This window comes from Schistosoma mansoni, chromosome W, assembly GCF_000237925.1.
Source record: "Schistosoma mansoni strain Puerto Rico chromosome W, complete genome".
NCBI classification, from domain to species: domain Eukaryota; kingdom Metazoa; phylum Platyhelminthes; class Trematoda; order Strigeidida; family Schistosomatidae; genus Schistosoma; species Schistosoma mansoni.
This window is the reverse complement of record NC_031502.1, coordinates 22,942,232-22,967,099: the sequence shown is the minus strand read 5'-3', so window position 1 is coordinate 22,967,099 and position 24,868 is coordinate 22,942,232. Positions and strand designations below refer to the sequence as shown.

General features: G+C 36.9%; 1 protein-coding gene across 1 annotated transcript in view; it reads right to left on the bottom strand.

Annotated features, from left to right (window-relative positions):
• Smp_152350 (putative voltage-gated potassium channel) overlaps nt 1-18,809 on the bottom strand; it is a gene marked incomplete at both ends in the record, with an annotated part of 47,584 nt that extends 28,775 nt beyond the window's left edge. Inside the window, 5 exons of the mRNA XM_018789010.1 lie at nt 6,332-6,539; nt 13,281-13,693; nt 18,311-18,436; nt 18,469-18,699; nt 18,734-18,809. Of these exons, the coding sequence (XP_018654495.1) occupies nt 6,332-6,539; nt 13,281-13,693; nt 18,311-18,436; nt 18,469-18,699; nt 18,734-18,809 (1,054 nt within the window). The remainder of the gene's footprint in view (nt 1-6,331; nt 6,540-13,280; nt 13,694-18,310; nt 18,437-18,468; nt 18,700-18,733) is intronic.
• Between the last annotated feature and the right edge of the window lie 6,059 nt (nt 18,810-24,868).

Sequence of the window (24,868 nt, the reverse complement as noted above, 5' to 3'; positions counted from 1 at the left end):
CGCAGGGAAAGTCGAAAACATGGACAGCGATTTGCCTAAGCAACATCTACTACGATGCAAATTTAGCTAGAAAGTGCAATGAAGGTATTAAGGGTAATAGCAAATTTGAAGCATATGTCACACACTGTGGAGGAGTCCCATAATAGGATGAAACGGCCGTCCAGTGCTTCCAGGTTTTCCATGGTGGTCTAGCTTCAATTGACTCATGATTTCAACTATGACAATTTTATATTGTCAAATGTGAACATACACATTAACTATATATATATTAGGAGTACATTGGAATGGATGAATTGTGGCTAGCAACCATTGGTTCTATTTGGAACTAATCGGCTTATGATATGGCTTTATTTCTGTTATATCCTAGCAAAAGCATGAGTAAGGGTAACTTCCGGGACCTATTAATGGACGATCATTCTATGTATATTCTTATGGTTTAACTATTGAGTAATTAGATTATGTAGATCTATATTCATCTTATTATAAGCTTTATTTTGACCTATGAATTATTATTATACGATTTACTATCCCTAAATTATATTCAGTTTATTGATTACTGTTTCCCACGTTTACAGCCACATGTGGCTTGAACTTGTACAAATATTATTTTCTATTTTATGGTGTGATGCGGTCTATCTGTCTGGTATATAAACAGAGTATGCCTAAAATAAATGATTCACATAGCAGAAGCTGCAATTGGTGTTCTGGACTCAACTGGAAGGACTAGGTGGACAAGGGACCAATGAGGACGCTAGACTGCTTATACCAGTTGAACGTCATTGATTTGGTATAGTGCGAAGATCGGAAAAGTCGTATCTCGGATTGGTGGATAATTCACGTGATAAAAAGCCAGACATAAAATCACAACGAATTGACATACGTCCTATTTTTTATAAAGTCATAACAATTTCAGTGTTAATTTTAACACACTGAGGATTCGAATCCAACACTTTTCATTTCAGACGCCAATGAGTTATCCACTGAGGTACTATTAATGAGTTTAGAAAAGCACTACTACGGGAATCGAGTGCTTACTACGAGGTCAGAATATTTTGAGTAAGATCCTCAGCATGGTCGTGGGCACCCACCTTTGAGGAGTCCCAATGTAATTCAAAACAATAATGCAGGTCTCTTCAGTTTTTAGTAATACTCCAAACGAAGTCCATTTGTGATGAATACAACCTACAAGTTATTGATTTCATTATTCCGCTTTTTACACAATAATCGTTAAATAATCCGATCTATCAACTAATAGGTAGCGAGTTCAAAACACTACACTATCTCCATCAGAGTTTCGGCGGTAATCGATTGGTGTTGATTAAAACCTGAACATAAAGAAGTACGCTACATTAAACAAGCTTCTTTCAGTTTGGTTTTTAATCTACGCAACATGTAAATACTTCAATTCTAATTCATTATTGAAAATTTCCATTAGTACAATGATTTGCTGAACATTAGTGTTGTAATAAAAATAAGGTTTAAAAGCTGGTGGGTTAGATAATATAACAGAAAGATTTTGACATAAGTTTCATACTTCTTGACATTTCCCAGCAAAGAATCTTTGTATGCACATACGAATTACAGTTTTTTTTTTAGATTTCGTGAACTGCATCATCAAGCATAGTAAACGGTAACACCATCATTCACAAATCCAGAGTGCGAAATTGTTCATTTAAAGCGTCCCATTTACATCCAAGTAATATGGTCAATATTTATGGTCAAATGTATAGTTTTATTTCATTTGCCTCAATGATTATGTCTTATACCGGTGCTAGGATAAAATACTAAGCATTCAATGCTTTGAACATTACTATTTATTTCAACACATAAACATTGGTACAAAAAGGCACCAAAATATATATGCGGCACACAATAAATCATTAAATTTATGTGTAGTCTAGGATACTGCCAGGGTGCCCGAATCGAAGCAGGTGATTTTCTTATGGACAGACTCCCTGAGCCTTTTAACCAGAGGTCTAATTTACAAGGTAATGGAGCAACTGTAGGAGGTGCAGTCCCATAGTAGTCCATGAACAAGAATGGGTTCATACACCATCTGCCACGAGAAGGCAGTGAATGGGACTTCCTTGTCAGTGGCTATATACATGTAACCATATGACAGCATTTCGAGGGGGACAACGGACTCTCCCCACTCTTAGCCGTACCAGGGCATTTGGAGTCTCTTGAAATGATTTTCTTGGCGGTCATCAACCTCCAACAATCATGTATTGATATACTAATCCAGTTTAAAACCTTACTTTTTATGTGAGATTCCTAGTAGTAACGAATCAAGTGAAATGGAATCCAAACTTCCAAACTAATGGTTATATATAACTGCTTAATAAAGGCAAATATCATTAGTTCTTGATAAATTATTAATTACATAAAACCCATGTGTGTATGAGAGAGAGAGCGACGATATCTATGAAAGGAATATGAGAGCAAAAAAAACGAGGCATCTGTGTAAAATGGCCTTATTATAATCACAGCTGTTTTATTAATGCCTGTTAGCAGGCATAATAATAATAATAGTAACAATGTAATTGCCGTACACGAACTATCATTATCCATTCACATTAAATAGAACCCATTCAAGGAAGAACGAGGATAGGACGGCAAATAAAAACTATGCATTATAAACCATTGTAATAATGACAAAACAGCGATAGATATATAGATAGATAGTAAATTATAGTAGGCTGAAATATAGTTTCTAATATTAGGAACAAGGATAATAATACTACTTATATAAGCGTAATAAGAAGTGCGAAACACATGTATTATTAAACAAATAACGATAATAATTAGCTATTCGATCGATAGCAACAGGTAGATGCAGATGTCCATACACATCAACATATACACATATACACGCATGCGTGCATGCATGCTTCAGTCCTATAATGTTGTCTAACATATTGCACCAAATGTAGGACTTATACATGTTCTTTTATAGATAGAATTATGAAACCAAAGGAATACTCAGTCTGTATTGGATGATTGACTGTATTATTTCAGTGATAAAGACCGTAAGGGAATATATATATATATGTATGAAGGATGCTTCTACGAACAAGGCAAACACCTAAGAATATTGAGTATACTAAAGAAAATAATACCAATGAAACTGTAAGATGATATTATTCTAAACATTTTATTAAAATTGACCTTGACGACCATAAGTTAGGCATTAAGAAAGTAAATTTTAATGCATTCGATTAATAATAATTGGTAAGTTTCATACAACTAGATCCCTTGATAAATATATGTGCAGAGAGCATTGGAATCCATGAAGCGCGTCTCCTCCTATTTGGGACTCGTCAGCTGGATGTACCTGAATCTCAGAGTTGATATTCACTCTGAGATTCGAACTCAGTACCGTTCGTAACTAATGGTTGGAGACTCTAGGTGACATGGCTCAGAATCGATCACAATGTCGTAGGTGTATACACTCTTTATCTTTCCTTAAACCTTAAGATTAAAATTGCTTCATATCTGTCTTCCTTCCTGCACTATATCCTTATATATAACCTTTCTTTTACATATTACCACCACTAAATTAACTACTTCTATGAATTAGGTGATCATCTTGTTGCGCTAACGAGTGAGGTATGGCAATTTGGACCGATGCATATGTGTGCCTGGTTCTACGTTGTAGCTGACTGACTGATATGCAGAGAGCAAGAACAACACATTTCTCAAAATAAAATGAAATCATCAGTTGCATACAACTTGGAATTACAATTATTAACATAAATAACATTATTAACCAATACTTAGTAAACATTAGTTTGTAAAGTTTAGATAAATGATCAGGTACTTAACCGAAATCTTAATAAGAAGAACAGAGATACAAACTGTATTTATTTATTTATTTGAACATATAAACATTGGTACAAGTATGCACCAGATATATATGCGCCACACTTCATCATTGGATTTGCGTAAGGGATGGAATACTGCCCAAAACAGGTGGTTTTCTTAGGGGGCCGCACCCCGAAACTTTGACCTAGAATCCTAGTCTACAAGGCAGTGGAGCAACGTAAAGAGATACAATCCCATGGTAGTCGAGGACCAATAATAGGTTTATACACCATTTGTTTCCTGGGGATCCTGGAGCCCATGTGCACCATTGGTTTAGAGTCAGGGCTTTCCGACTCCCCTAGGTGGATCCTCCATACCCACTGACTCAGTTAAAGCACTGGACATTCGCTTCTCGTCCTCTCAATATCATAAACGACACCCCCTCCCCGAGAAGGCGATGAGTAGGACTTCCTTGACAGTGACTATATCGGCGTTGGCATTTGAAGGTGTTTCGAAAGGGAGAGAGGACTCTCCCCACTTTCGGCCGTACCATAACATTTGGGGGGGGGCAACAAACTGTATGAATAAACATAGTTAAGATCCATGTTGTGAAGTAATAATTCAGAGGTTACTTAAGAGTAGTGAAATCAATAAGTGGTTGGGCAATCGCTCAACATGATAAAATAAACAAATGTGTGAACATCAATCGGATTATGTAAATGATCAATATCAGAAGACGAAAGAATAATAAGAATAAAAAAGCTAGGGAAAGGGTTGAGAGTAAAAGATTAAAAGTAACAACGGCTATATTGAATCGAAATAACCCATTGTGTCATTGAATAAAAATAAAGGGAATTCGACAGAGAAAATTTCCTATGGGATGCAGGTATATCCAGCTGACAAGTCCCGAATAGGAGAGAACACGAGTTCTGGATTCCATACCTGGCCACTATCCGTTCCTACTCATATTCGTATTTATAGTTGTAGAAGGTAGAAAAGGTCACATCGTAAAGTGATTCAAGACTAAATATCAAATGAGGTTGCGTATTAATCAGGGGGTTAAGGAAGAGTAGAAAGACGAAATAAATTTACGGGTCAGAATTATGAAAGATAATTTTCCGCTGGACAGGTATGAAGACAAATGAAAAACATAAGATTAGTAATGATAACTTAATAATAATGATGAAGAGAGTGGACTCTCCCTACTTTCACCCATACCAGGGCATTTGAAGGCTTTCACCAACTGAGTTCTTGTTCACTACAGTATAATTAGCTTTGAAATTCGAATAGTGTAACTGCTATATACCGAAGAGAATTATGAATGGTAGCTTTTGAGAATTATTTATGAACCAATATGATGTGTATATTTCCTATTGTATAATTGTTAAGTAACTAAACTATTCATATTCGTGTTCCTCTTATTATAAGCTTTATTTTGACCTATAGACTATTATTATACAATTTACCATTCTTGAGGTATCCCCAATCTATTAATTACTGTCCCCCACATTCACAGCCACATTGGGCCAAATCTTGTACAAATATTATTTTCTATTTTATGGTATGATGTGGTCAGTTTGATTGGTATATAAACTCATTATGTTTGAAATATAATGATTCATACCGCAGAGGCTGTTCTGGACTAGGCAGAAGCAGGACCGACAAGAATTCCAGACTACTCGTACGGTTTCCATGTGTCATTTGGTCCGATCGATAATTCGTTGCTTTCTAATTGGCGGTCTTATCACATCATACGTTAACAGGGCATCCATTCGGCCACAAGTTATAACAATAACTCAAAGCCAAATACATAAAACTGTACTTGGCTTAATTAATTATTGAACAAACTTCCTAAAATAGGTGATGAGCCCTAAATTGAAATATTCATTTTAATTAACACATCTTTAATAAATTCTTAACTTGAAGACCAAGGAGAAAGGAGAAGAGAATGTTATATCCCGATAACAATAGTGGATGGTAACTTTGGGATCCATTTATGGACCCATATTATGCATATAATTTTTATCGTATATTTGCTAAATGATTAAACTACTCATACTCATGTTCCTTTCATTGTGAGCTTTATTTTGACCCTTGGACTATTATTGTACGATTTACCATTCCTGATTTATACCCAGTCTATTAATTATTACTTCCCCTATTCACAGCCACATTTGGCTAACTCTTGTACAAATGTTATTTTCCATTTTATTGGTACGTTGTGGTCAGTTTGTTTGGTATATAAACTCAGTATATTTGAAATACAAGGATTCATACCACAGAGGCTGTTATTGGTGTTTTGAACTTAACTAGCTGGACTAGGTAGAAGCAGGATTGATAAGCACTCTAGACTGCTCGTACGGTTTTCGTGTGTCATTTGGTCCGATCGATAATTCGTTGCTCTCTGATTGGCGGTTCTATCACGTCATACATTAACTAGGCATCCACTTGGCCACAAGATATAACAGTGAAAGAGAGAGAAAGAAAAAAGTATAAAATTCATAAAAATTTGCAAACAAAAAAAAACTTACAGAAATTAATTTTGCATATTTATTTCCTGTATTCATAAGAAAAACAGTAACATATGGAGTAAATATAGCTGTATAAATAATAAGTGCTAATATAATCCAATCCCAAACAGCTTTGAAAACACTATAATGTTTCAATGTAAATTTATGCATACGTGGAGATTGAAAACGATGCTCAACATGTAAATCTTCATCCATAGATAGAAACTAAAATAAAACAAACAGAGAGAAAACAGTAAGTAGATTTATACTTATTTATTTATTTATTTAAACACATAAATATTGGTACAAAGGGGCGCCAGATACATATGCGCCATACAAATCTCATTTCATTTGTATGAGGGCTACGATACTACCCAGGTGTTCAAACTGAAGCAGGAGGTCTTCTTAGGAGACCACACCCGGAGCCTTTGACCTAGAGGTCTAACCCACAAGGCAGTGGAGCATCGTGAGGAGATGCAGTCCCATGGTAGCCGGTGACCAACGATTGATTCATACGCCATTTTTTCCCTCAGGATATTGGAGCCCATATGCACCATTGGTTTGGAATCAGAGTTTTCCAACTCCCCTAGGTGGATTCGCCGTGTCAATCAACCCGGTTAAAGCGCCGGACATCCGCTTTTCATCCTCTCAATTTCGTAAACAACACCCCCGCCACGAGAAGGCAGTGATTAGGACTTCCCTGACAGAGGCGGTATACGCGTGGCCGTGTGAGAGCATTTCGAGAGGGATAGCGGACTCTCCCCACTCTCGGCCGTACCAGGGCATTTGGGGGCAGTAGATTTATGCATAAAACTATCAATTTTTACATTAGTCTTAAAGAAAAAAATATTATTATCCAAATGAAAGTTGAATAGACTATACCAAACTGGCTTATTGCGTAATGTTTGTACTTTATCTATCTAAAAATAAATAAGGGGTATGACTTAGTGACTAAAGCACTTAGCAGTCAGCCAATAGATTGTAGGTTCGAACCCCGGACCAACCAACCAACTTTTAGTTTGACACCCCGAATAGTATCACTAATGATGTAACCACTTATGTACCAGGTGTTGATTGATTCACAATACTTGGCTTTATTGCACAAATTAAGTATAAAGGGTTGTGATATAATTTTCTTGCTAAGACAAAAATTGATGAAGCAGAGTTCTTCGATTCGGATGGGATAATTCAGTCAAATCTAATTTATTATTTGATTAAACCCATATATATATTGGTAAACAGAGGCGCTAAAATATGTATATGAGCCACACAATAAGAAAATGAGATTATGAAGATACAGAAAAGTAAAAAATGAATAGAAGAATAATAAATGAATACATATATGTGAATGAGAGTAAAAAAAAGTAGGAGAAGCAGTTTCGTTAGGAAAAACACAACTAGAAAGAATCTTTTTAGGTACACAAGTTCCTTTCACTCTTGAAAGCTAATAAAACAAATTACAACGCGACTGCTATTGATTTTTATTCTAAATGATGTCTGATAGCATCTTAAGTCTGTGAGTTGCACTAGTTCTAGGAGTTCAATCAGAGAGTCATGAAGGACCGATGGGTACCAGTCTTTTACAGCTTTCTTTCATACCCCAGTGTCAAGTTATGAACTAACTATCTCTTCACTTTTTCCAGCCGGTCTCAGAGTCGATAAATAAGACCCAATGTGGGAGTCTCCGGAACGATATATGTAGTACATGTCCAAATCATCGGAATTCAGTGTTTCAAGATGGTGACACCAATGAAATAAACTTCACTGTGATCGAACACATGTCACCGAACCTCTGCACTACTTACATGGTGTTGTCACTGAATGGTACTGGGCAAAGATTGTGATTAGGTTGATGATGGAGTGAATTTTTATCGATCAAGGAGGCTAAAGAATGTAATGTGTATCCCCAACCACCAGCTATCTCGACGAATAATATTATTTGGAACAGAACTGGTGACAGATAAATCAAGACATATGCACAATTTTTGAAATTACTGACAATTGAAATGTGTCAATATTGGTGGGTACAGATCACCTGGTCAAGGAAACTTTGTAACATGACTTAGAATCAATCTCCATATCGCAACCGAATTTACTTTTTATCTTCCTTATAGTCCAAAAGCTTAATTGTATTACGCACATTTAATTTCTCGAATTTGCGCCTCCTTTTCGTATGATATTTTTCAGTGTTTACTCTTTTATACTAATACTAAAGGCTACTATTATTCCAACTGAATCGGTATTCCTCCTGTTAATTTAATCTTTTTGTGTTGATATTGGTATGACAATTTAGGTTAATGAACATTTGTACTAGGCCCTACGTTGATTATGATTAACTATATGTCTTAAAATTCATTCAGATGAAATTTTGACATAGCAACAATGAGTATAACTACATAAGTTATTGTTTTAGTCATTTTTGTAAAATCAATAAGACGGTTGTCATAAGAATATAAACAAGTTTCCAAAAACAAAAACCACCACATTTCTGATAACTTATTGCCATTATGATTGAAATCATGAATCGATCAATGTTAGACCGCCATCGGAAACCTCAGTCATTCAGTTACAACGTAGAACTTCGTACATACGTACATCAGTTCGAGTTGCCATACTACATTAGCACAGAGATCCTGTTGTCGATTCAAATCCAATAGTGGTAGAAGTAGTAAGAGTATAAGCAATAATCGAAAAGATTAGGGTTTGAAGATGTTATTAAAGAAGTATAATCCGGTGAAATAAATTTGGAAAGAGAAAAAAAGATAGAGACATGAAGAATTCAGAGAATTGGAATTTGGTAGAACACAAAAGGTGGATGAACCTTCGCCATTGTAAACGATTTTGAGCCATGTCATTCAAGGTCTCTAACCATCGATTGCTATCATCTCGCGAATCCAAACTAGGTAGTCTACACCTACCAACATGGCTCAGTCCACTTGTTAGTGACTTCATGGATTTGTGCCACCCTTTGGACTGGCCACCCCTAGCTTTCTTCCAACCTACACCTACACTATAAAACATTGCACGTCGGGGCAGTCGGTGGTTGGGCATACGTAACACTTGTCCCAGCCATCTCAACTGATGAGGTTTCACTACTTCATCAATCGATTTGCCATCCTTACCTAGTACCCGTTTTCTAACCTGAAAGCACTGGACGACCGTTTCGTCCTAGTATGGAACTTCTCTGCCATTAATTGATATTGATCTGAACTATAGATGCATCCCTCATATTAAGTCTATAATTGAATACAAGAAGCCAGACCAATTTTTTCAGAAGGGTAAGATGATACAGTAGATCAACCAAACATCAGACAAATGATAAGCTTGCGCAATCGATCATTATTCGGGTTGATTTCCTAGGGATTAGGGCACCCCGTTTAAGGAAAACTGTGGCTTAAATTTCTAAGTCAAATATATATAGAGATAGATAGATGGATAAGCGTAGTTATTTCTTTATTCGGCTGGTCAACAAAATGCTTCCTTCTCACTCGGTAGCTGGTTTGGGGGGTGCGTACAGGAAGCTCATGTATCAGTATTAAAATTGGACACATATATAGTGATGTAGAAGAAAAGTATGGTGAACTCTTTTGAGCATTGATTAACCGCAATAGTGTTTCTCAAGATCATACAAAATAACGGTGTATTGTTTTTGTTTTAACCAATTTACGGATGTCATTTTCTACTGATTAGCTAACTGCTTACGTAATCGTTTGTTGTCATTTGAATTTTTGTAAATTTCAGCTTCATTTTGTTTACCACATTGTATATATACATATATATTTTACCCACAAAATGTACTTCTTCTATGTTTATTTCTCAATTTTGTTTTTTTACCTTTTATTTGTAATTTTAACGATGGATAGTTTATGTTACACACACACACGCACTGTTTATGATCCTATTTATCAACTACAAATTAGATGAGGAAATGTACGATTAAACCAGCTATCCAGTGCTTCCAAGTTTTCAATGGTGGTGGTAATCCAACTGAAGAGGATTTTAGGAAAAGACGTTGGAAGGGGATCGGACATACATTAAGGAAATCACCAAACTGCATCACAAGGCAAGCGCTAACTTGGAATCCGGAAGGGAAGCGGAAAAGAGGAAGGCCAAAGAACACATTACGCCGGGAAATAGAAGCAGATATGAAAAGGATGAATAACAACTGGAATGAACTGGAAAGGATTGCCTAGGACAGAGTTGGATGGAGAATGCTGGTGGGCAACCTATGATCCTCCACGAGGGGTAACAGGCGTAAGTAGGTAAGTAATTTCGAAGACAATACCATATTGTTAGAGTCAGTTCGACGTTTTGCTAACAAATACTTGCAAATATGCTAAAATCCATGATTATGTAGGATGAATATAAATTGAAAGTTAATGAAAGAAATTCATCATATTATTGATGTATAAATCACAAATAATTCAAAGAAAATCTACCTTTTCGACAATATTGTTTATCAATAATCATAAAATCGTATTTATAGTGACACAAAACTAATGATAAAAGCAGATATGGATAGTATCTAGCAGTGGAATCCAGGACTTGTCAACCGGATGTACCTGCATTACAGAGTCGATCTTCACTTTATCCATCTCTACTTACAATCCTTATGAATTAAAGTAATATCAAGACAATCCGTACAGAATACACATATGCCAATAAGAGACTGATAAATTGCAGTCCTAAATATTAATAGCAAGATCCAAACAACCAATACAAGGTTGAAATGATAATAGACTACTGAAATATAACAAGAAAAGGAAGTTTATATCATGAAATGCTTTTATAGATTTCAATTACTTACAAACACTCCTCAGAATATTAACCGATATATTATTTTTAAATAGAGAATACAAAACACTTAACAGTTTAGTACAAAAATATCTTATTGATTCTAGTCATGTTGGATCCCTACCCTGACCCTCCCCGCAGCCGTCCAACACAATTTTGTCTTTCAAAATAAATGAATACAGTTAGAAACCTTCTGGTCTGAGTCATGTTAGTAGATGCAGACTATTTGGTTGGGGTCCACGCAATTATCGTAACCAATGCTTGGAGACTCTAGATGACATGGCTCAGGATCGATCACAATGTCGTAGGTGTATACACTCTTTGTCTTCCCTTAAATCACGAGATTAAAATCACTTTCAAAGAAACAATTCTTTCTCCCTGTATCATATTCTTATATGAAATGTTTTTTAATGCCATTGAAGTAACTGCTTCCATGAATTTGGTGCTGATTTTGTTGTGCTAATGAGGTATGGCAACTTTTAAAAAATGCATATATGTGCCTGGTCCTAAGTTCACTAAATTCTTTTTTAAATTAAAAATTGTTGCTTGTCTACATTAGATTATTCATACACTAAAAAAGACAGGGATATAAATGGTGAGTTAATTCGACTGTAAGTTATTCACCAAGTATCGATGTGTATACTCAAATTTAAATAACACATTGAGTGTAGATCAATGATACTATCGAACTGGAAATAAAGGGTATGGTGCTTGAACCTATAACCGACTTGACTGAAACCCGAGTGTTTTAACCATTAAGTGTAAAATACGTAAGAGTATGTAAATGGTTTAATAAAAAGTCTAATCAGTCAGTCAGCTACAACATAGAACCAGGCACATAAATGAATCGGTCCAAGTTGCCATATCTCGTTAGCACAACAACATGAACACTGGATTTATAGAAGTAGTTAATTTAGTGGTGGTATTAAAAGATAGGTTGTATATAAGGATATAGTATAGGAAGGAAGAAAGTTATGAAGAAATTTTAATCTCAAGGTTTAAGGGAGGATCAAGAGTGTATACACCTACGACATTGTGATCGATTCTGAGCCATGTCACCTAGAGTCTCCAACCATTGGTTACGATAGTCACGCGGACCCCAACCAAGTAGTCTGCATCTGCCAACATGGCTCAGACTAGAAGTCAATGACTTCATGCTCTGATGCCACGTTTTGGTTTGGCCGCCCCTAACTCTCTTCCAACCATCCCCTACACTAGTCAGCATAGCGCATTGTGGTAATCGGTGTTCAGGCATACGTAACACGTGACCCAGCCATCTCAGTCGATGAAGATTCATCACCTCATCAACTGATTTACCATCATTCCCTAATACCCTGTGTCTAATCTCACCATTACTTACCCGGTGATCCCAGTAGATGCGAGCAATATTTCTAAGACATCTGTGGTCAAATACTAGTAACTTGGTCAGACATAAGGTAATTCGGTAATATGGTAAATCGATTGGTGAGATTATGAACTGATAAAGCTGAAATATGTGTTAAGACTGGCTGACTAGCCATTATCTACTCCTGTAATAGTACGTAGAATAAGAGTATATTGGAAGATTGTTAAGGGCTATTTAGTAAAGATGTAATATCAGTTCATGCAGTTGTCAATGTCTGTTGGTTTGAGCCACGTCAAGAAATTTAGAGTTTCTGAATGGAATGTCTGTAGGATAATTATAATTTATAGTTTGACTTCCGATGGTACAAATCCTGATTGATCGCTGCGGAACAGACGTTACTATCACTCTTCACATACTTCATAATATTGAGCTATAATACAACTTCATATTTCTAGCCATTGGATTTCATTTGTTTTTTTTTAGACTATATTCTCTATGTCTAGTTTTTAATCATCATTAGTATCGTTATTTAAACTCTTTTGATGTTACACTTGCAACATGGATCAATGTATATTGTACCAGGCCTTATGTGCTATTTTAACTTATGAGTTCGATTTGTGGTTCAAAGGGAAATGACATTCAGTGGAATACAGCTTGATATTGTGACTGATGTGAAACAAATTCACGATTTCAGTGTGATTATAACAAGCACATGGAAGAGTGAATAATTCATAGTTTATGTACACCTAAGCAAAATATTTGCAACAGCAAATGATTCAAAACATATTAACTGAAGAGATTATTTTTAGTAATCACAATTTACTTACTTGAGCAAATTTCTCAGTAACAGATGATTTTGGTGGCTCTGCATGACTACTCAGCACCAACTGCAGAGCCTCAGACTCTTCACTTGTTGGATGCAAGTGCCGGCTTTTTCTGCCAGAACCATGGATTATTTCTGAACTCTCATCTTCAGCGTAACCTCTATACCATGTAGATGGTCTACGCTTAGATTTGTCAGAGCATTTGGGAGTCCCGTGTTGGCTTTCTGAAACATCTGTTTTTGATAGAGAATTCCTCTTAAATAAATCATCTTGACTTTTAGGCAAAAATAAGGAGGTTGGACGACATTCTTTAGACTGACCAGATACAGGCTCATTTGGATAGTCTTCAAGAAATTGGATCTTATCGCTTGAAGATAAGCTTTGTGGATGGGCCAATGACTCCGTTGTAGTAACACCTTTGTGAAAATTAATGTTAAGTCAAGATGACAGACTCTGAAGACACCTTTCACAAAACATATACAGTTAAACAAGTTTTCAGGCTTTCAAGATGTGCCCTCTAAAGTGTGATATGTTCTTCAGCGACTTGGGCTTATAAGTATGAGATTCACATTCTTGAAACTTGGAATTTTTTACAGTATATCACTTTCCCAAAAATATATACAGTCAGTCAGCTACAACGTAGGACCAGGCACATATATGCATCGGTCCAAGTTGCCATATCTCGTTAGCACAACAAGATCAACACCGGATTCATAGTAGTTAATTTAGTGTTGGTAGTAGTATATAAATTATAGGTTGTATATAAGGATATAGTATAGGAAGGAAGAGAGATATGAAGCTGTTATGACTTGACCTAGGCGGTAGCCAATTGTTATGACTTGATCAAGGTCGTCGCTGATTCGCTATGACCTTACGAATTTAACAAGGACGTAATCCGCGTAAATTATCCACCAATAGAATACGCCTTCTACGACCTTCACACTGTGACAATGACGTTCGATTAATATGAGTAATCTAGCGTCCTTATTGGTCCTTATCCGCCTAACCCGTCCACTTGAGTCCAAAAACACCAATAGCAGCTGCTGTAATGCGAATCGTTTATTTCAAACATACTTTATCTATATACCAGACAGGCAGACCACACCATACCATAAAATAGAAAATTATATTTGTACAAAACCAGGCCAAATGAGGCTGTAAGCGTGGGAGACAATAATCAATAAAACTGAGCATAACTTAGGAACAGTAAATCATACAATAATAATCAATATGTCAAAATGAAGCTTACAATAAGATGAATATAGATATAGATAATCTAGTTACCCGTACTTATGTCTTCGCTACTACATAACACCTCCCCTTTTTTGAAGATTCGAAGATTAGCTTCTGATTTTAAAAAAAACTATCTGTAAGTTGAAATTCTCCAACATTTCCTCCCCCACGAAATAATGTTGGATCCTCATATCTCCAAAATACAATTAGTATGACTTTATTTAGGACATATTCCTCGTATTGAACGCAGAATCTACTAGAAATGAATAGATGATGATGAACGATATTTGATTTTAGGTTATCGGAATTCAGCTTTTCTGAAATATCTCCATCAAATTCATTAAAATTTTCACTAGAGGATATTAGATAACTAGGAGAATCGGCACCTAATAAAATTGCATTAGATTTTTTATCACCATCTGATTCGACCGACTTATTTTTCTCATCTTTATACGAAATTTCATCAGAATTATGGGCATCATTACGCGAACCCATATTATAGGCTTCTGTCTCCCCATGATTTCGAATCACATTTGGCGCAATTTGGTTAACTGTACTGTTCCAGTTATTTTCTGGAGATGCGTTCTTCCAGTTTTCTTGGCCAACATCACGCAAACTGTAGTTCTGTTCTGACTTAAGTTTGTCTTCAGATATGGGCGGACTTAATGGTGTTTCATTTGATTCTGGACTCCGGGGGTTGTCTGCGGAACCTTCTTTTTCTTGCTCATCTGATACTGTCACAGTTCCATGTGCATTAGGCAAGATATTGTCTTGCTCTGAACCGGCCAACTTACCAATTTTGCATTTTCCGTCAGATATAAAGGGAATTGAACCCTCAACTTGGCGTTCTTCTGAGACGGCCATTTCCGCACCATTATCTGCATTATAAATAATTTCTTTATTTCCTGAGACGTTTTGTTTAGTGAAAAATTTGTCCAAAAATGTTTCAAATAGTTTCTGCTGGAAGCTTAACATCTGCTGATTCTGGTGCTCTAATATTATCTGCAACTGTTCCAGAGAAATCGTCATTTTTTTACTGCTAATAATAATAATAACTCCAAAAGCCGCCGGCAATTATTACAGCTTATTTAATTCCAAAATACGTCACCGACTGCTGTACTTTTTTCGACAAAATCACGTCCCAATTCTTGTATATTTTTTTTTACCGAAATCCCCGTCGCCAATTTGTTATGACTTGACCTAGGCGGTAGCCAATTGTTATGACTTGATCAAGGTCGTCGCTGATTCGCTATGACCTTACGAATTTAACAAGGACGTAATCCGCGTAAATTATCCACCAATAGAATACGCCTTCTACGACCTTCACACTGTGACAATGACGTTCGATTAATATGAGTAATCTAGCGTCCTTATTGGTCCTTATCCGCCTAACCCGTCCACTTGAGTCCAAAAACACCAATAGCAGCTGCTGTAATGCGAATCGTTTATTTCAAACATACTTTATCTATATACCAGACAGGCAGACCACACCATACCATAAAATAGAAAATTATATTTGTACAAAACCAGGCCAAATGAGGCTGTAAGCGTGGGAGACAATAATCAATAAAACTGAGCATAACTTAGGAACAGTAAATCATACAATAATAATCAATATGTCAAAATGAAGCTTACAATAAGATGAATATAGATATAGATAATCTAGTTACCCGTACTTATGTCTTCGCTACTACATAACAGAAGCAATTTTAGTCTCAAGGTTTAAGGGAAGATAAAGAGTGTATACACCTACGACATTGTGATTGATTCTGAGCCATGTCACCTAGAGTCTCCAACCATTGGTTACGATAGTCACGCGGACCCCAACCAGGTAGTCTGCATCTGCCAACATGGCTCAGACTAGAAGTTAGTGATATACATGTATGCTTAAGTGATAGTGGTGTGTGAGGCTGTCTGTACTGATGTACATATAATCTGTGTGGTATATACTGGTAGCTTTTATTGTGTTAGGCTAAATGGTCTGATGGGTTAAGCGTTCGCGCGCGAGACTGAAGGCTCTGGGTTCGAATCCCGCGAGCGGGATCGTGGATGCGCACTGCTGAGGAGTGCCACAATAGGACGAGACGGCCTTTCAGTGCTTTCATCTTTATTGTGTTAACGTTTGATTATATGAAGTACAATGAAAATGATTTTTGTCTAGCTTTATCATACAAAATATGAGGCTAGGTTTCTGAACTGACGATATATTTTATCATGTTGAGTAGCATTTGCCTTGTGTCGCCGAAGTTCACTGGCAAAAGCGTAGTTTATAGCTGGATGTGTTTATAACTGGCGTAAAAGAAAAAGTAGTTCCTAGTAATTGAGGCTTTTCTACAGCCCTAAGTTTTATTATACAACATAATTTCCCATATACCGTCCCATATTCATATTACATACTCTCACTGATCTTTGGGACGACTGAGAAACTAAGTCATAATTCGATAACATGTTAACGCGAGAGAGATAACTGGCGATGGACTAACTTTTATCAATGACCCACAAGTACCACTTTTGAAGTTGTAGGGCTACGATGAGAGTTGTTTATATTTTACGAAAACGACAGTAGTGTTCCAGATGTATTTTACTTCCTATAGAAACAAGTAATCGTTTGAAACAATTTCCTAATAATCTGTCTACAATTTCTAATTTGTCTTTAACGGTATATAATATAATCTTTATGATAAGAAAACATGTAAGTGCCGATATAAATAGCAATTCACGTAACTATAACTGACATGTGAAATACATCAAAACCAATATTTCACTGGATAGGAAAGTAGCTGGAGAAATCTTGAATTTTACCAAGATTTCGCTGCGGTCGCAGAAATTCAGTGAGGCTATCGCCAAGTGAACTTTTACACGAAATAACACCCAAAAAATATTAAGAGATGATTGATAATTCATATCAAAGTCAACTAAGGAAAAAATGAAGACTTTATTTCTTTCCGTCCTGATTTCGGCATTCCAGAACGCCATTTGGAGATGGCTGACTAAAGCGTTATTTGGCTGAGTAAAATTAACCTCCACTACGCTTATAAGCATACCATGCATTGTAAAGTGCTGCTATAAATAATAGAATTTTGCAGAGAGAGAGTGTCTTAACTACCAAGTACACTCAGTACCTAAAGTCTACCTCGAACAGATAGAGCAAACTATTACTGAAGATCTGTGCACGGTGCATATTAGTGCCGAATATAGACCGTGACAGTATCATTCATTAACGATGAAACTAGTATACAAAGTTGCCAGTTTGATACAGCACCTTGGGAGAGAAGAATAAAGTGATAAAACTTCGAACTATTTTCGGTCACAAAACACTTCTAATTATTAGGAATGAATTGATATTTAGATAACTTATCTGAGACAATGATAGTGTAAAAAATAATATATCACTTTAGGGATAGTATCCAATATGCGCCCTACCGAATAGAGGGTAGAAACACGGATTACTCAATCACAAAGCTAAAATGTTTTCAACTGAACTTTAGTAACGTCTGATAGAGAAGCTCCAAATGTTAACTAACAATTAGCTGAAAATGACTTACCTTCACCTACCGGGCCCAGCTTCAAATCAGATGTGTTATACTTATCTCTGAAATGCTTCCCTACATCCAAGAGAGAAGGTTTAGTAGATTCTAAGTATAGAACTTTGAGAATAGAATGTGAATACTTGATATGTTAGTTCGAATGGGAGTTTTCGGCATATGGTTAGGGCTTTTGTTTACCCGGAAAGATTTTAGCTGCCACCTTGTGCGCAGACCTGGTCCTGTAGTTAATTACGGAGTTAACTTAGCGTATACCTTTATTGATTTGCGAGAGAGTTTGTGTGTTATTGACCTCTTCTCTGAAAAAAAGTAGGTAGAGTGGCAACCCACCAGTCTCATCTCGGACAGGAGTTACAACAATGCGAAAATATATAACGCAATCTGCAACTGATAACAGAACAAAAAGAAATTACTATCTCTGGAATAGAGGTTCATAAGCACTTCCGTCTCGTTTGTTTGATTAAGAGCTGCCAACAAAGTCTCCATCGAATCAGCAGTAGTTTCAGGTCCGTAGAAAATTGATAAAGCTGAAGACTTGAGCATAAGTTGGCCTTTCGTGTATCGAAGAAGCTCACAAAGCCCATCACTACAGTATATAATTGGTCTGGAAGGAAGTGTGGCGTTTGCCACGATAAAGTTTTCATCTGAACAACCTAAGGAAACGTTGATTAAACTTACACTGAGAGTCGAAATTTCTAATAAGAGTTACAATGTAGTTGTTGTGTGGTGCAATATGACCCCTTTTAATGGGCATAATCACAAACCACTACAGGTTTGAGTCAATAATATTTAATCGCAAGTTAAAAACGTGATTTCGACTGTTTAGAATTTACGCTTAGTATTCGACCTTCACAGTCAATTAGTTAAAAGCAAAGACAAACATTTTGTTATCCATACTTCAAGAGGTGAAGAAGAGAATGTGGCGAGATCTCAAAAGTCTTTTGAACAGCTAAAGGTGTTCTCTACGATTAAAATAAGACAGATAACCCGAAGGAACAATGTGTTATTCTTTCTTCATCGATATGTCAGTATTACCTGGTAAGAATAGCGAGTCAAGCAACCGGTACTGATCATTATAACTTTCAGTGTTGTTGGGATCCGATCTTCACTGAAATGTTTCAACAAAAGTTGCTGATACTACGTGTAGGAGAAAGTCAGTAACTCACTACTTAATTCAACAAACGACATTCCGGACGAAAACAATTTAAAATATCTTTTGAAGTCTATATACATCTTCTAACAGATCAAAAATAGACATTTGAACGCCAAACAAATAGTCAGATGCGTAGTAAGCTAATGTCTAGTTATTGTTTAACCTGCGACATAGAGGTGAATATAGGTAAGGTTATATCATTTCATTGTTCATATAACGCGTTCAAAAACGTCTTATCATTTTAGATAGAACTTCTTTAACCTATTCTGGAATATCCGCCTCGTGCGTGATACAATGCCTCTTTCTTTTAGTTCGGTATTCCATATATGAGCTCACATAGCGACGATTGAGAGCATTTTTTACCACGAGTACGCAGTAATAGTTTTGAAATAATGTGAAAACAATTTGGAAAGACAGGATAGCCAGATTATAGACATATATTATAGAGTAGAAAGACACCTGAAAAGTCGGCTAACGCTCAAGAACCAGTTTCTTACTTAACAACTGCACACCATATTAATGGAAATACATATGCACAAAAGCACTGGTTAATGAGTACATCACGTTTTTGACCCTTGTGTAGATGGTAGAAAGGAGCATTTACAACGACATGTTCATAAAAAACATGAGAATATGTGGACTATTGAAATGGTCGAAAAAAAGTGAGACATTATGCTTGAACAATAAAAAGCTCCATAGTTTGATCTTCCCAGTAACTTGGCACGCCTCATGTAACTTATGTTTATTGGAAAAAAATTGTAATTATCATTATTAATATCTGTGATTTGTGTTTTGAGTCCAGATGGAACCAAGTTGCGTGCTCCACAAAATTTAAATACTCTGTCTGACAGGTCAGCCGCGAAAACGTTATCGAACTTCTGATGTATCATGTTCAGTTTCTGCATTATATTTTTGTAACCATTTCTGTTTATGATTTTTCTGTACAGTAGGTCACCCAGATAACTCCGACAGCAAGTGATAGTCGTTCGTGAGCAAGACAGGTTATCTGCTTTCCAGCCAAGGACCCTTGATTTTTACCCCAACATTAGTTTAGTCATACATGTATATATAGTATCGTCAAATCTTGCTGTTCTAATCTTTGCTCATTTGCGTCTGTATAGTATTTGTACTAACTGATTATTCCTTCGTACTTGATTGCGTGATGGTTATGCATTCCAAACTTGATAGTTTCAGTTGTGCTCATTTAATTCTATTTGCTTTAGATTGCACTATTTCGGTGATTCTTAGTCACCAAATAGACTCGAGTAGTTTTAATGATCGTACTCCTTCAATTAGAATACATGTGTGAACTAAACTATAAATCTTCACAACTTACACACAGACTTAACTTAATTGGACAATCAATGGTAAACTCACTACTGCCTAACTTCGAGATACGACTAATGGAGTTCTAGATAAGATCTGTAATCAGTGGAGCTCGACCATGTCGATTGATAGACAGTCATCCACCACGGGAAATGGAAACAGGTCCTACAATTTCCCAAACTGATTGAAATTGAACAGATAGGCAGTGGGACGCTAACTAAATGGTCTAAAATTTAGGCGCTCTTCACTAGATCGAAGGTTTTGGGTTCACCGCACTACTTGTATCCTTTTACAGTCCCGTTTCACAACGATATTCACATACAATCGACATACGTCACTTTCACAGCGATGCAATATACTTTACTGAACAAAGCTAATCTATCCTCACGAATGAAGTGATCCTTTACCTGAATTAGATCACTTACTTTTCATCACAAACAGATTTCAAGAATAGCTGTCATTTCGAATAGATTGAGTGGCCCCATATCTGACCCCGGTTAAATCTTATGGTGATTGTTATCGAAATATGCATGCTGCCAACCCTCGAATAACTTTATTGACCTAATCTGCGTTGTAGAATAACGGAGTGAAATAAGCCAATTAAGAGGATGAATTTTGAATATATATTTCATACAAACATTGATCCAGACAGACACTAAGGGAAACGAGGTAGAGAAAGCAAAATGAGACGAAGTAATGCACAGTGGATGTGAGTGAGTCAAATTAATTTGCACAGGCGTTACTCAAAGTTTATGATAGGACAAAAAATAAGTCACACACACGTGACGAATAGAGTGAAGATGCCACAATTATTTGGAGTTCGACAAGAATTTAACCAGTAATACCTATAGTCGAAACGTGTCCAGACAATGAAATCAGAATCCAGAAGCGAGGAGGTTCGAAGATATATTTGATAGTTTATCAATATATCGATCAGTGACCGATCTTAACTGGCTAGCAGTTGAGCACGATGTTCCACTCGTTATCTGATGCGTATGCGTAACCGAGCGTCTTCAGCTAGGCGAATCCATAAAAATCAATGTGATCAGCATCAAATGCCGAAGACATACAGAGCTATTGATTTTGAGGATTTATTTTCCGATACAAGAGTAAAGATTAACACACAAAAAATTGTTCAAAAAACAGGCCTAATCGGGGAATAACGAACAAGGTCAAAATGTGACTGGAGAAGAACGAATAGCGTGATCTGTCCAGAATCCAGGACAACCCATATCGGCTTGACACTGTACTAGCCCCTTAAAGACCCCCGTGCATTTAAGCATAATAGTGTAAAAATTCCCGATTAATGACAAAATGAAAATTACGAAACAAATCTATGTTTGCCATCCCCACACGGATATATGTGAAACGATGAGAATCAATGTGACACTAGTACAGCTAGATCAGGTGGAAAGAACACAAAAAGATACATATACTTGATCATCTCATGAATGAGTATGTCATTATGTAATAATGTTTTTTACCGTATGTTTGCTTGTTTTAACAAGTGTGGCCGGAAATTTCACGAAAGAAGTGATCAAATGCTTCACACGTTTTAAGTAATCGACCACTTTACCATGGTATCCGTTCGAACTAGTGATTCCATTGTATATTACTGCGTGCTGATTACCGATTTCAGGTGTAGTACGTTTATCTGTGCTCATCTAGTTCTATTTGGATTAAACTTAACTGTTTCAGGAATTCCTAGTTCGTACATTAATTGTAATACCTCTAATTATCGTATTGATGTCGCCATAGAGTCAAATATTGGATAGTTGGATACTAATTCAAGTAGAGATGACTTTAGAGGATAAATGGAGCGGTTCAAAATCTCGTACATGACTAAAAAACATATTAGAGATGATAAACTCATGGTTGATTTCCTGAAGTTTATCAGTGAAGAAGTTTATAACCTGTTTACGAATCTAGCTTATCCAGAAAAACCAATTTCATTGTCATATCAATCTCTCAAGAAAAAACTGTGAAGATACCACAGGTATTGTAGTTTGACAACACTTCACCAGTAACACTTTCTGTAATCGAATCGCGCCCACTCAGTGAAATCAGAAGTCAAAATCGAGGAGGTTGGAATATATATTTGATGGGTAATCAGTATATCGAGAAGTGACTGATCTAATCTGGCTAGTGATCGCAGGAGAAGTTGAGCATGCTGTTTCAGACAGTGATCTGGTACGGATGCACGACCGAGCGCCTTCAGCTAGGTGAGTCCATTAAGACTAATATGGTCAGCATCCAATGTTGAACACTTACAGAGCTATTGATTTTGGGGATTTATTTACAGCTACAGATAAATCCCCCCTAGTGAGGTAGTGATGACTCTACGACGTGGCCAGCCAGAAGTTTAAACCCAACGAGTTTGTCCTTGGTAGACACTCTTCTGATAGCTTGCTATATTTAGCAGCGTCTGGTCGTCTTTCCTTACTATAACGGACCATGAAATACAATACAGTAATCGTAAAACTAAGTAAAATCGAAATCTCGGTTCTTCATAAACTTCATCGTTCTTTTTCAGCCATCCTGGAAAAGAAAAATGGAATGTGTCGAAATATACTCGTACTTGCGTAAAGACACAAGGTGAGCGGAAAAAAAGGTAAATAAACTAATACGCTTGCGACAACGTAAAAGCGACTCAAAAATTTTGTTTTTTGTTTTTTTTATAAAAAAATACGCTTATTAGTAAAAAGAAAGTTTTTTTAGAATAAATATGTAAGTATGAGCAAATTCAATTTTTTATAATGTATAATACAAACGAAAATCGAGAAAAAGCTTGTGTCTTACGTACAATGGCCGTTTAAGTGTTCTAGAAATTTTACTCTTCTTCCAGAACGTGTCTTAAGTTTATTTTCCGACGTTGATGAAGTATCAACGTGTGTCTCGGCTGTCGTGTGAGGTACTACGAGTGTAGGAGCCGTGTCGTTCGATTGTACCAAAGGAAATTCGACGTAGCTAGGGTTTCCTTCTAAGTACTTTGCCTTGAGGCGATCGACCCTGGTGCTATCGTTCGTGCCGTTCCTATCGACTATATGGTACTTAGGTTCACGCCGAAGAACTTTGAAGGGTCCTTCGTATGTTGATTAGAGAGGTCGTCGATGTGAGTCTCGACGAACGAAGACATGTGTACTATGTGGTAAGTCAGGTTGAACGAAAACATCAGTTGATTGCGGTCGAGTGTGAGCAGGTTTAACTGAACGCATTGCGTTTGTAAGCCTGCTCGTGTAGGAGTTTAGATCCATGTTCATTGAAGAAGACGATGGATCCACAAATTCTCCTGGAAGTCACAGTGTCGTTGAGATGCAGTATAACCAATGTCAGCCTTCACTGCATTGCGGATACCTAGCAAGACGAGTGGAAGAGCGTCTGTCCACTGTGGAACGTTTGCAGCTGATAGTGAAGCTTTTAGTTGTCGGTGAAAGCGTTTTACCAACCCGTTTGCTTGTGGGTGGTAGGCGGTCGTTCGGAAGCGCGTGATTCCTAAAAGTGAGGTCAGACAACGGAAAAGTCCAGATTCGAACTGGTGTCCGCGGTCTGTAGTTATGGTTGAAGGGCAGCCGAGATTTTCTACCCACTGTTTCAGCATTTATGTCCTTAATAGGTACTGCTTCTGGCCATCAATTGAAACAGTCTACTCAGGTTAAGAGATATTAGTATCCATTTGTATCTGGTAAAGGTCCCTACCAAATCCAGATAAACATGGTCGAAACGAGCATCAGGGGTTTCGAAAGAGCCTAAGGGACATTTTTTGTGTCTAATCACCTTGGATTTCTGGAAGCTTACACAGGAGCGTGCCCACTCCTTCACGTCTTTATTCATACCAGGCCAGTAAAACCGTTCGGCTATGAGCTTGATGGATGCACGGACACCTGTATGAGAAAGATTGTGCAACGTATTGAAGACGTTGCGTCGATGTTTTGGTACTATTGGACGATCCCTACCTGTAGAGGTGTCACATAGTAAGGTTTCCCTACCTGTTCCCATCTGCTTAATACGCAGTTTTAGAGTTGTCGAGGATAACTCGTGCTGAAGATCAGTGTCTTCTTTTTGAAGCTGGCGAGTTTAAGACGGTCGATTCCTTGGAAACTGTTCAAGGAACTAATACGAGACAGGGCATCTGCAACTACATTGTTTGCTCCAGAAATGTGTTGTATATCTGAAGTAAACTGCGAAATGTAGTCCAGTTGTCGAAACCCTCGAGGTGAATACTTGTCTGAGGATGAGCTTCAAGAGAAAGTAAGAGGTTTATGGTAGGTAAAAAGGGTGAATCCTGTGCCTTCAATATAGTGTTGAAGATGCCGTACAGCACAATACGTAGCTAG